This window comes from Camelus dromedarius, chromosome 8 (assembly GCF_036321535.1).
Source record: "Camelus dromedarius isolate mCamDro1 chromosome 8, mCamDro1.pat, whole genome shotgun sequence".
NCBI lineage: Eukaryota > Metazoa > Chordata > Mammalia > Artiodactyla > Camelidae > Camelus > Camelus dromedarius.
In genome coordinates, this window is record NC_087443.1 from 78,345,622 (window position 1) to 78,358,415 (window position 12,794).

Genomic DNA, 12,794 nt, shown 5'->3' on the forward strand with positions numbered 1-12,794 from the left:
CCATGCCAGCTTCCTGGGAACAACCTTCTCCCGGGCCTTGGGAAGCCCTGGGGCTCTGACCTGGGTGCTGTGATGGTGAGAAGGCAGAGGGGCGGGAGCAGGTCAGAGGCCCCCGCTGGACCCAGGCTACGTCTCTCTAAACACCATCTGCACTGGCTGCTCCATTCATAACACAGAGCACGGATACTTTAATTTTTGTAATAATTGCATTTATTTCCATTTTTGGTAAAAACTGTTAACTCCCCAAACACACACTTATAAATAATGGACACTGTAAATGTTTGCAGGAACAAATGGCAGAGTTGGAGCCATCAGGCCGTTGTCAGCAACACAGCTCTTTTTGGGGCAGGGGTGGAGGGTTTGCAGAAAACACCCAAGTTACCTACAACTTTTTCCAGCCAATTCTGCGCTCACGGATTCCACAGAAACAGACTCTTGTGCTAAATGAAGAAAGGAGCCGGGAGCAGGGTGGGGGGTGGAGAGGGCTGCTCTGACCCCAGGCCACAAAGCAACGGGCCACCGCTCCCTCCTCTCCAGCTGAGCCCCGCCTATTTCCCAAGTTGGCTTCCAGTGTTCCATGGTGCACACGTCCGGAGAGGTTTTCAACACACTGTGTGATGACCTGAAGTTCGGAGTCGGCAGAAGGGGCAGAAGGGGCAGAAGGTGAGGTTGGTATTTTAAAAGTGATAGATTCAGGTCCTTGAAATTTGACGAGAAAAAAAAAAAACAACCCAGCTCTCAGGCATCGAAGTGCACGTGAGCGCACACGGCCTTTCTGCTGGGGTGGAGAAGATAGGTGGAAAATATCACAAGCAAATGATAAAATTCAGAAGTTAAAAAATGAAGGGACTGCATCGAGGGGGTTCCGCTGAGCTGATTACCCCACGACAGCTGGGTGGCCTGTCCCCACAAAGGTTTCCTGTTTCTGCTTAGTTTGGGTCAGCAATTCTAGGAAGCTGTGCTTTTCTTTATGAAAAAAAAAAAAAATCAAAAGTCGAATGTTTCACGTCATGAAGATAATGCTAAGTTTAATGGTTTATCCAGCGTTTGAAGTCACCCCAGGTCCAGGTAGAGGGTCAGCAGGGCAGCCTGCGGTTAGACTGCGTTCCTTTGAAGGAGCTGGTCCAGTAATTGCTAGGGAAGGAGGAAACAGAGATGTCAAGGTCACAGTCAGCATCTGTGCGCCACACGCGTCACACCTGCTGGCGGCCGGGCCGTTACCTTTTTGAAGACTTGGGCCCGGAGTCTGTTACTCTGTAAGATCACCCTTTTCTTTTGGTCTTCTTTTTTCTTTCTAACTTCTGGCAGGTTATTATAGATTCTGAAACAGATGCAGAAAACACTCTGAATGGTTGCAAGACACCATGGACCCGCGTCCTGCCTTGGCCGCAGGCTCTTCTGTTTCAGAGGACAGGTGGCCCGTGGGCCACCTTGCGTCTGTGAGACACCGAGCCCCGGGGCTCCCTGACGGTCTGCAGGTGGGCGGCCCAGGCCCAGGCCGCGCAGCCCAGAGTCCCACCCAAGGCGGAGCTGGAGCGGCTGCTTGTTGGTTTAGAAGCCACTCTTCCTGTCTCTGCATTCTCTGTGACAATTAACCACTGCCTTGTAAAGGGAGTGATTCCAGCCCTACCGCTTTGCCGCTCTGCGTGTAAACTTCCCTTCTACCAAATGCCTTTCTGCCTCTCAAGTTCTGCCTTCCTGTGACTCAGGACAGGAGCGGCAGATCAGAGGAAGCAGCAGGAACTGTGCTGAAATAACACACACGTAAACTGCATGTGTGGTTCTTCACCCGCTGCCTTCCTGATTCAGCTGTTCCCCTAGACATCTTGGGCCTAAGTGTGATGTTCTTGTCCTGGTGTCAAATTAGGAGCTTCCAAGATAAAGCAGGGCCTGAGGGGCCCTTCTTCTGGGCCCTTCCTTCCTACTTCCCATCAGAGATGGTTTAAGTACTGCTGCTAAACTCCAAGGGCACAGTGGACACGCCGCGGCCTGAGCTTTTGCGGTGCTGTACACACGGTGCTCAGCTAAACATCTCTTCTTTATTTTCCCTTGTGTTTGAAAGCCAGACAGCATCTGCTTAACACGTTCCACTGTTAAAATAAGAATTACAGAGTATAACAACATGGATGATGGCGACATCAGCCGCTGACCTTGTCCTGGTTACAGGGCACTCGGCTAATCCCTTGACATGAGTTGTCTCAGTTAATCCTCGCTGGAGTTGGAACAACATCCAGTGTCCCGCTGTTCTGTGAGTGACCAAGCCCAGCCCCAAGGAGGTCTGGACGCTGGTGCTTGAGGGGCTGGGATTCCAGCCTGACTTCATGCAACGCTGTCTCCCAGTCATGCAGCACAAAATGCCCCAGGAATTGCTCACACCACGTACAGCGCCCGGCATGCCGTGGACGTCAATTTGGTCTAAATGAATAAATGAACACATAACTGCCAAATCCAGGAGCTGTTCTTGAAAGGACCAGGAGACGACTGTAGGGTCAGTAGGAAAGCTGACATGTCCCAAAGCCCCACAGTGGAAATCCCTTTGGATCCATAGAGACGCACCTTCCGAATACAGACCATCCGAGCATGCGGGGAGTTTAGGATAAAACCTCCCAGGTCCCACCCCTGGAGCCTCTGCTGTGGCACTTTGTTAAAAGAGCGCCCTACGTAAGTGATGTGCGTTTATGCAACGAGCCACTCTGCGTGAATGAGGAAACCGTCGGCGTCAGCTGACCCGGAAGACCTCACAGACATTAAGTGAAAGAAACAAGCTTCAGAAGGGTAATACACACTGTGATCCCATTTATGACTAAGAATTAGGTAACTGCCTATGTTTAAAAAAAGGTCTATTTTCAGGCAGAGAGAAAGGGCTGGAAGGATACACGGGATGGATCAGAGGCATGTGGTGTCTGAAGACAGGACAGGCTAGGGAAGCGGGGAGGGAGGGCGGAGCTGATCAGGACGGACTTCAGCTCTAGCTACCTCCTTTGTATGAATTTTTAAGATGAAAATGCGATTCAACAATATAATTAATAAGAAAGGAGACAAAAGCAAAGAAAGCTCTGGTGTGATCCTAGGGGTGAGTGAGGTCTGTGAGCCGGGGTCAGGGCTCACTAAGGGCACAGCCCGCAGGGCAGAGTGGACACCCCAGGACCGACTGCATCCAACGAGCCCCTGCTTCTGGCTGGGGAAGCCACGACGTGTGTAGCAGCATCACCCCACTCATCGGTCCTCTCGGAGCCTCGGTGTCTTCTTCAGTAAAACAATAGGGTGATACTCTGTCCATAAACGCTGCTTTAAGAGCTGTTATTTTAATTGCAAGTCTCCATAAGAGCAGCTTTGGGTTTGGGGACGGGGAGGGGGAAATTTGGCTGAATTTCCCAAGAAGTTGAAAAGGGAATACTTTTGGCATGAGGTGCGCACAACTTTGCACTTCTGAAGCGGCAGGACCTGAAACCCAGTGGCCCTTTAAAAACTCCAGTTAGAGGCTGTGAATCAGGTCGTTAATGGGATGGTCCCCTTTCTCCTCACTTCCACTTTCTTATTTACAAAGAAGTTCCCAACAGATAATCCAAGGTTGGCTAATTATCACGGAAACAATACAATCAGGGTAAAAGCAGAGATTTTGTGCCTGGAGTAAGGAGAAACGTGTTCTTCCGATTTCAGTGGTTTCCCTAAGTTACACTATCAATTTGGTTTCATCATCGTAATTCCTCCCAGAGCTAGACACCTTGTTATAAGCTAACGACATTTTACTTGCATGAACCTGGCAAACACGGCCGAGTTATTACATTTTGGTTGGGAGGCCAGGTCTCAGAAAGAACGGCAGCTTTTGTGTGTTGGTGAGAATGAAAGGGCTTCTAGGCCAGCAACCTGCCAAGCAGAACAGGGAGTGCTGCGGTGGAGCCCGCCGGGGACGGAGCGCCGGGAAGGCCGGCTGCTGGTCCCCACGCGCCACCGGCCTCCAAGTGGGGATGCTTCCCTGCCGGCCGTGCCCGTCAAGGCCCTCAGGAGACCCCGTCTCTCTCCTCCTCATAAAATTACCTGCAAAGGTGCGCCATGACAAACAGCACCTGCCCCGGGCGCCAAGCGGAAAGAACAGAAACAGCCCCGTCATGAGTCTGGGGAATCTCTCCGAGACCAATTACCAGGTCCAGTCCAAATCCAAGACCCACCGCTTTCCTACGGTTTTCCAAGAACAACATTGACATCCAGAGGCGCAATCTGACAACCGTACTTCTTTTAGCCAGCTTTTCAAATTCATGGCCGAGAAGACCTCAGACCTTAAACATGGACCTGGAAATAGCGGCCCCGCGGACAGCGCCCAGTTTCATCAAGCCAGCTCTCCCCCCTCACCCAACTTCTTCCGACCTCACGCGACACAACCAAGTACCTTTTTGATCGCATGTGCATCTCCTTCTCTGAAATGTACCTCTCTTTGGGTTTGAACAAGTTATCTGGAAAAAAAAAAACAGAAAGAAGGTTCATTTCAGAAGGTCCGGACGTTGCACGTTTCTTGAGAAACATCGTGGCGGACTTAGTTCACACTCCGTCGTGGGTCTCAGTCTCAGCCCCAGCCTGTTAACAAATACCGCAGGACTCGGTAGACACACACCGTAAACTGCGGTACTGGGATCAAAACCGACAGGGCGGCCTGACGGGAGTTAAATACAGCGTGACATCCAGGGTGAGCACGTCACAGACTTTGTGGACAGCGACTCCTTTGCCTGCTTTGTTGAGCAAGAAGGGGCCACGGCCTGCTGGGGCAGAGCCAAGGGGGCGCAAAACGCGTCAGTGTGATTCTCAGAGCACAGCCCTGGGTGTGAGGTCACTGTGTCCGTAGAAACATCTCCACACTAGGTTTTGGGTGCCTCTGAGGACAAGGAAATCTCCCAGCAATCGCAAGAATACTTCGGGAGCAAGATTTTTCCCTCACAACCGTAGCCCTCCGTCAGGACGCTCAGCCTCTGCATCCTTTCTGATGGAGTAATGAGCCCTCTCCAGTGTCAAACAGTATCACGGACGACAACATGATAGTAACGTCTGCCTAGTGTCCTTCGAGAAAGTGCTTAGTGGCTAAAAGTCACCGAGTCCGGAATGTCTTTTTTTTAGTGTCAGTACATATTATTAACCACAATGATGTTTTCAGATGGCGCATTTAAAAATGGTCTGTGTTTAAAAGAGAAACCGTGGAGACCCTCTGGCAATAACCCTGAAATTTCCGTGAGACTCTCAGCCCCATAGATTAGCCGAGTCTGGCCCAGAAAACTGCTCCTGGGGTGCTCACTGCGTGGGGAGCAGCTGAGCAGCCGCCACACACACCGTCTGGGACACCTGGACGGTCACCAGCTCACCTGCCTCACTCAGCACACGTGGACAGGCAGCTCAGCGTCCCTGCCGAGAACCATGGAGTTGAGGGGGGCTTCCTGTGGTCCCAGCCCAGACCCCACCAGGTTTCCATCAGCCTCCCCGACCTGGGCCCGCCCCCCTCGCTCAGCTCTCCAGTGGAGCCACTGGCGACTTCTCAGGCTTGAGAACAGGCAGACATTTCCAGGAAGAGACAAGAAGGGGGAACAGAGGTAGGGATGAAAAGTCTACCCCGCTCCAGGGAACTGTAACACAGCTACTGAATCACAGGACGGAAATGACACGGTCAGCCTGTGTTCTGTCTGGTTATAAACGAAAAAGGAAAATGGCGCCATTGCTCAGCTTCAGAGAGGAAATCCAAGGGGGAAATAAGAGAAAGGAGGAAGAAATCAGGATTCTCCCAGGGCAGGGGACACCCCTCCAGTCTCCCGGAAGGTGCTGGGCCCTGTGATGAGGAAAGCCAACGGCGCTGTGAAGAAAGATCAGCCGAGGTGCCTCCCAGTGCCCGTCCTCCACTCGCGCTCCAGACGGGACCGGGCCAGAGCCCAGGGCCTCAGGGAAAGCCGACTGCGCTCCAGAGAAATGGGTGTTGCCTTAGAGCATCAAGGTCTCGGGCAAGCAAACGTGTCCATCTGGGGTCTCGCACTCACAGACATGGAGACGGAGCCTCGGACGGAGAATGAGTCCAGTCCGCTCTGGCGTTCCCCAGGCGCGCTCGGGAGCGAGCTGAGGCCACTGTGGACACATTCCTGGTGCCCCCAGGGGACAAAACTGTGACAAGCCGCATGTATAACCTTTTTATCATCCCCATCCAATTATATGTGGTCTACCTCAGAAATTAGCTTTGTTTTTGTTTCGTTTCATTTCAGTTTGTTTCTTTAGAGCACCTGATAACACAATCAAGCTTCAGTCTTTTTTTCCAAGAGGAAATAAAAACATCTGTGAGCTGTTTGGCACCTCTGCTGCTTTGTTTTCTTTTTTTCCCCCTGAATTCTTCTTGGCCTGCTGTGCCTCAGCACAGTTTTAAATTCTGGGCCCAGCAGCCCATGTTAAGTGCAAGACAAGCAGGTTTGTATCCAAGAGGGCCAACCCCCGCTGGTGGGCGCCACCCCTCACCTCGGTTGGTTGCTGTTGACTCTGAGTTTTCATAACAACACCAGGCCCACCAGGAAAGAGAGGGGACGAAAGGGGGGCCCTACCTCCCTGGAGGAAGTTGTTTGAAATAAATCAAGTGTGTCACAAACGGCTCCCCAGTCACTAGAGTGAAAAGAACTCTACTTGGCACTTTGAGAGGGGAACTGGCAAAGCAGAGGGGAGGGGACAGGCTGATACCTGAGGGTCGGCATTACTATCCCTAATGGACCGTTGGTGCTTACTGAATCTCAGTAGATCTTCACCCCAACCCTGCGACCTGCTCATCAGTCTTTGTATTTTAGGGCTGGGGAAATCGAAGCTCAAAGGGCCAAGGGTTTCTTGCTCAGGTTCTTGCAGTGAACACGTGAGTGGCAGAGCTGGGTTTCAGTCCAGATCGGTGCAGCCACGTCCACACATGCTGTTAGCCTCAGAACACGCCACCAACCCCCGGGCACAGAATCGGCCTTTTGGAAGCGTGGACAAGCACTAGTCCACTTCCCGTGAGACCATCCCTAAATTCCTTTCTCCTCCTCCTTCCTTCTGCATTTAACGAGCACCTACTGTGTCTTCAGGGGATGCACAGGAGGGAAAGAAAACGACATCTTGTGACCTTGAGACCTCACTTGTCAAAGGAGACGTCAGTTAACTAACAGACCAGTTGCAAAGTATTGGGTAAGTGCTATGACAAAACCGAATCACAGCCACACGGTCAGAGGAGACTGGGGAGGTCAGGGGAGGAGATACTTAAACCACGACCCACATGACCACCCGTGGGGGCCAGCAGAGGGGCGAGGAAGGAAGGAACGGGGGCCGTGGCGCACGCAGCGTGAGGGAGGAGGGCACGAGGGCAGAAGGGAGTAGAGGCGAGAGCAAAGACAGCTGTGCTTATCCACCGAGGCTGCCCTTCACCACCTGGGAATCCGATTTCCTCACATGAGCACTGGAATCCGTGCCAGAACCTTCTATGATTCTACTGGGCACCAGAGGTGGGAATCATCCGTGTTGGCTTTTGCAAGCCTATTAGGGAGATTTGCAAGCCTGCTGAGTTTTCCTTCAGAGTAAGAGAGACGGAGAGCCATGCGGGGTTCTAAACAGGAGATCCGATATGGATCGTCAAAGGATGACTCCAGCGACTGCTCAGAAGATGCACGAACAGGGCAGAGGAGATTCAAACATGGCAGGAAGCGGGGAGACAGGTCAGTCCATCGCCTCCGGGGAAGCCAGAGAGGGTAGTGCTCAGCACAGCTGGGAAGTGGGAGGACGCAGGACTTGTCTACACCGAACTTGAGCAAAGTGAGCTGTGAAGATGGGAGAGAAAACCAGGCTTCGGGTTGAAACAATCCTTCACTGATGACTGTTGAGTTTTCACCTCTCTGGCGCTCGGCTGACTCAAAGATCAACAAGATTAAGGACTCAGAGTCCAGCGTGAGAGCCAGATACCTGAAGCCTTCAGATGCCAGGACCCACGCCTGCGCAGGGAGGGGCTCACGGGGGATGCACGGTCCACCAGGGAAGGGGCGCGGCTGGGGAGGATCCACAGCAGGAGACAGCCAAGCTGAATCTTGAAAAACAAAGAGGTGCCCTGATGGTGGGAGGAGGGGTGGCAGGAGGGCCGGGAGGAAGGTGGCCCAGGCAGAGACACAGCAGGGCCAGGGGGCCCGGCCTGCAGCAACAGAGGCTTCTTCGAGGACACGTACGGCAGGCTCCGCTGGGGACCTTATTTCATGGGATGGAATCCGTTCTGCACGCTCTTTGCTCAAAAATACAGCGAAATCCTATTTATCAATTCCCTTTTAAGGGAGACTCTGCCTTGATAAAATTAAAGTGACTGGTGAGAACCATTTTCAGCCTGCTTACGGGTCTTCCGTGTTTCTTGGGAGCTTCGTGTATTGTAATTCACTAATGTGGAGGAAAGAGAACTGAGGATCTATTTATCTCTCATTATCATTCAAATAGACTTTTTTTCCCCAATTAAATCACAAATTGCCCATTTCTGTCTTTCTGGAAAATCCTTTTTTAAAAAAAAAACCCTGAATCTCTTGTGTCTGCTCATTATTTCATCCAAACTGCTGGCCTGTTGCTAAGTACACGCGACAAGGCCAGACGCGCCAAGCCCTTGCCTGGTTCAAAGGCAGCAAACAACCAGGGACCAAGATTTCGGTGCTTCTGGGGCCGTTCTTCGCAGCTGAGCGAAAGCCAAGCCCCGACGTCCCATTCATCTCTACAAAGACACGGGGATATTATAAACTTCACCACACAAGTGTGCAAACACGCGTGCATGCCCAGGGACAGGTGGCCTCAACGTTCAGACAGCGGACAGTGTCACCAGGAGGATCACCCGGACCCCAGCACGATGAGCTGTTCATGAGGCCAGAGCTCAGTCTCCTCCGCACAGAGCCCGTACCCGCAGCTCTGATTGCAAAGCTTCATTTTTCTTATTGAACAAGTGATCTAAACGATAATCAAGTGCACACTGGATTTATTACTGCAGTGCCCTCCCAGAAGCTGATGTTCTGCAGTCACCCTGAGCACCTTTGAAGCATCCTTTCGAATGGGCTTCCCCCATCTTAAAAAACAAAACCGAGACAGGTGACTGGTGGAGAGAATCCGGCCAGAAGCCAACAGCCAGTTTGGAGTGGAGATGCCAGGTCCACACTGCCCAGAATCTGCTGTTAAAGTCTGAGCCTCCCCAAAGGAATGGAAATAGGCTGTTTTAAGGAAGAAAATCTCTACAGGAATATAAGAAGGAAAATCTCTAGAGGATTCTTCCTCCAGGATAGGACCTCAGTATGCGTGTATTCTAAGGTCACAAGGCTGTTCATTATGTCAGTGTCAAAGCCAGTGAGCAGTGGCCTTCCTGCCACTAGAAAAATCACATCGTGGTTTTCAGGAGTTAAATGCAGCTACTTGCACATCATTTCCACTCTGCTCGCCTCGGTGAGACCTCTGATTTGCTGATGTTGGCAACTGCCGAGTGGTCTACCTTGGACTAATTAGCCCTCCAGAAAATTAAACAGTGTGCATTATGCCATAGAAAAGCGAGTTAAAGACTCATAGCTTGTTTGCCTCCAAAGTGCCCTTGTGATGATAAAAGCTGTTGCTGGGAATCCCTTCCACCCTCCTGTGGAATCCTGCTCCTGAATGTCAGATCCACTTGCTGAGCAGCCCATTCTTGGGTCCAGAAGGTGGGTGGACCCTGCATGTTCCTTTTAGATAAAAGTGATGCTCTGTGACAATTACCACTCAGACACGAAAGAGATGCTGATATCACAGTTTGGAAATGCAACGAGGTTTTCCGACCCTTCTGGCAAAAGGCATACAAAACTAAGAACTGAAAAACAGACCAGAAGTCTGCAGAGACATCTATTTCTCTCTTCAGGCTCAGTACAAGAAGTGAGCTGTCAGAGGGCTTCTGGCTGGAGATGAGAAGATGGCTCTCTTGGCAGAAAGCTCAGCTCCTGCACGTACAGATTTATCCTCAAGGTTAGAGCTGGATCGTCATCTCAAGGCTTCCATGAACAGATAGAGAGCTGGCAGCTAAAGGATGGATTTGAGAAGGGGCTCACACCTGGGCAATGGGGTGGCAAGGAGGACGGCCCACCAAGCACACTGGAGGCCCATGAGCCTCCCACAGATCGTAACAGGAGAAGCCTTGATGCGGCATTGGTGGATAAGGCCTGGGGACCACGGCTCCAGTGTCCCCAACTAGAGGAACCAGATCTCCAAGTCAAGCATGTCTGTGAAAGACAATTATTGGAGAGAAATGGAGTCTTAATACAATCCCCAATGCTATCCACCTCTCTCTCTCTTGGACCCAAGAGCTCCACCCTAAGCTCCCTTCCCCCCCGGCCCCCAGGGTCCTCTCCTATACGGTTCCAGACTCGGTTTACTTGGCTGTCTACCTGGCCAACTCCCTCCCCAAGTGGCTCGTGAACCCCTGGAGGACAAGGGGGAGTCCCTTCTAGTCTATTTGCTTCTCCCCTGACCGACATCCCTGATGCCCTGGTTCATACTGCAGCTCTGTGGCCAAAGACACCAAAAGTGAACATTTCTATTTATCTTCCAGTTACTCCTCAAGAGATGTAGCAAGGGACAAAGGGGTCTAAGCCTCCCCATGAAATCCACGGGGCCGAAGAGGGAGGCTGGCCCCCATCGGTGGTGGCTCTCTTCCGTGCCACCTCCTTCCTATCTTGGGTCCCCGGCACCAGGCCACCTTGGAACAAAATGAAACCGTGCAAATTCAGTTCACCCTGGTGTCTGCAGGGTCATAGATTTGCAAACCAACCCAGATCCTTACTCAAAACCAGATGCTTAGAAACTGAGCGTCTGCCAAGGGCTCCTGTCAGTTGCCTAAAATGTGCATTTTAAGGCGGGGTGGGGGGGAGCCCTGCTGGCGCTGGCAAAGCCATGTTCGGTGTTTCCTGCAACGAGCACATTGGGGAAGTTGCAGGCAAACCAGAGGCAGCTGGGCAGCTTCACCCAGCTGCTGAGATTTAATTAGTGACCTCACTGCACATGGCAGGAAATTCATCGTGTGTTTCTGCTTACATGAAAATAATACGAGCATCAGTAAATGAAGCATGGTGCTTTTATGATGTCAGGCTGATGCTTCCTCTGGCCTGACTCTCTGCACTGTGAGAAAAGGGTCGCTTTGTGGTCCAAGTCTGAAGGCCTGTGGGTCAGTTTAGGCTTCAGCTCAGCGCTCTGTGCCCTGGGACTGGTGGCTCGAGCTTGCTGACTTTCCCTCCGTCTCTGCTCAGTGCAGGGGCAGTATCTGCTTTAAAGGTCCTTGGAAGGTCTCACGGGAATGGTCCATATGAAAGTGCATTGTAACCATGGAGACGCCAATGGCAGCAAGGATGCTAACTAGCAGCACTTGTTAAGCACCCGGGGGCCCCACCATGATTTAATTAATCCTGTGACTCAGGAAAGCGGCTCTTCTCTTCAATGGTGAGCAAACTGGGGTCTTGCAGTTTGGTAACCTAGCCTCAGATCTCAAAGCCAGTAGGTAAGAGGCCTCAGAACTGACACACAGGACACTTTTCACAGAACTGGAACAAATAATCCTAAACTTTATATGCAATCACAAAAGACTCAGAAATGCCAAAGCAATACTGAAGAAAAAGAATGAAGCTGGAGGAGTAACCCTCCCAGACTTCAGACAATACTACAGAGCTACAGTCATCAAGACAGCATGGCATTGGCACAAAAACAGAGATGTGGGTCAATGCATCAGAACAGAGAGCCCAGAAATAAACTCACAGACCTACACTCAATTAATCTTTGACAAAGGAGGCAAGAATATACAATGGGGAAAAGACAATCTCTTCGACAAGTGGTGTTGGGGGAGCTGGACAGCTTCAGGTAAATCAATGAAGTTAGAACACTCTCTCACTCCATACTCAAAAATAAACTCAAAATGGCTTAAAGACCTAAACGTAAGACAAGACATCATAAACCTCCTAGAAGAAAACATAGGCAAAACATTCTCTGACTTAAATCTTAGCAATGTTCTCCTAGGGCGATAGAAATAAAAGCAAAAATAAACAAATGTGACCTAATTAAACTTACAAGCTTTTGCACAGCAAGTGAAGCCATACATAAAACAAAAAGACAACATATAGAATGTGAGAAAAATATTTGCAAACTATGCAACTGACACGGACTTAATTTCCAGCATATATAAACAGCTCATACAACTCAATAACAAAAAGAAAGACAACCCAATCCAAAAGTGGGCAGAAGACCCAAAGAAGCATTTCTCCAAAGAAGACATACAAATGGCCAATAGGCACATGAAAAAATGCTCAATAGCGTGAATTATCAGAGAAATGCAAACAAAAACTACAAATGAGGTATACTCTCAAATAGATCAGAATGGCCATCATTAAAAAGTCCACAAGCAATAAATGCTGGAGAGGGTGTGGAGAAAAGGGAGCACTCCTACATTGTTGGTAGTAGTTTGATATAGCCATTATGGAACACAGTATGGAGAGTCCTTAAAAAACTGAAAATAAACTTACCCTATTATCCAGCAATCCCCCTCCTGGGCATATATCGGGAAAAGGCAAAAACACTAATTTGAAAAGACACATGCACCCCAATGTTCATAGCAGCACTATTTACAATAGCCAAGACATGGAAGCAACCTAAATGTCCATTCACAGATGACTGCATAAAGAAGTTGTAATACACAAACACACACACACACACACACACACACACACACACACACACACATAATGGAATACTACCCAGCCATAAAAATAAAATAATGCCATTTGCATGGACCTGGAGAT

The 12,794-nt window shown here is 50.4% G+C and overlaps 1 protein-coding gene across 2 annotated transcripts in view; it reads right to left on the reverse strand.

Annotated features, from left to right (window-relative positions):
• Positions 1 to 212: 212 nt before the first annotated feature.
• The window catches only part of C8H10orf90 (chromosome 8 C10orf90 homolog), a 211,619-nt gene continuing 199,037 nt past the window's right edge, over positions 213 to 12,794 (reverse strand). For both annotated transcript variants that reach the window (XM_010993280.3, XM_010993281.3), the window contains 3 exons: positions 4,388 to 4,451; positions 1,222 to 1,321; positions 213 to 1,134 (listed from right to left, as the gene is read on the reverse strand). In XM_010993280.3, coding sequence (XP_010991582.3) covers positions 1,096 to 1,134; positions 1,222 to 1,321; positions 4,388 to 4,451 — 203 coding nt within the window. In that variant the 3' untranslated portion in view covers positions 213 to 1,095. The remainder of the gene's footprint in view (positions 1,135 to 1,221; positions 1,322 to 4,387; positions 4,452 to 12,794) is intronic.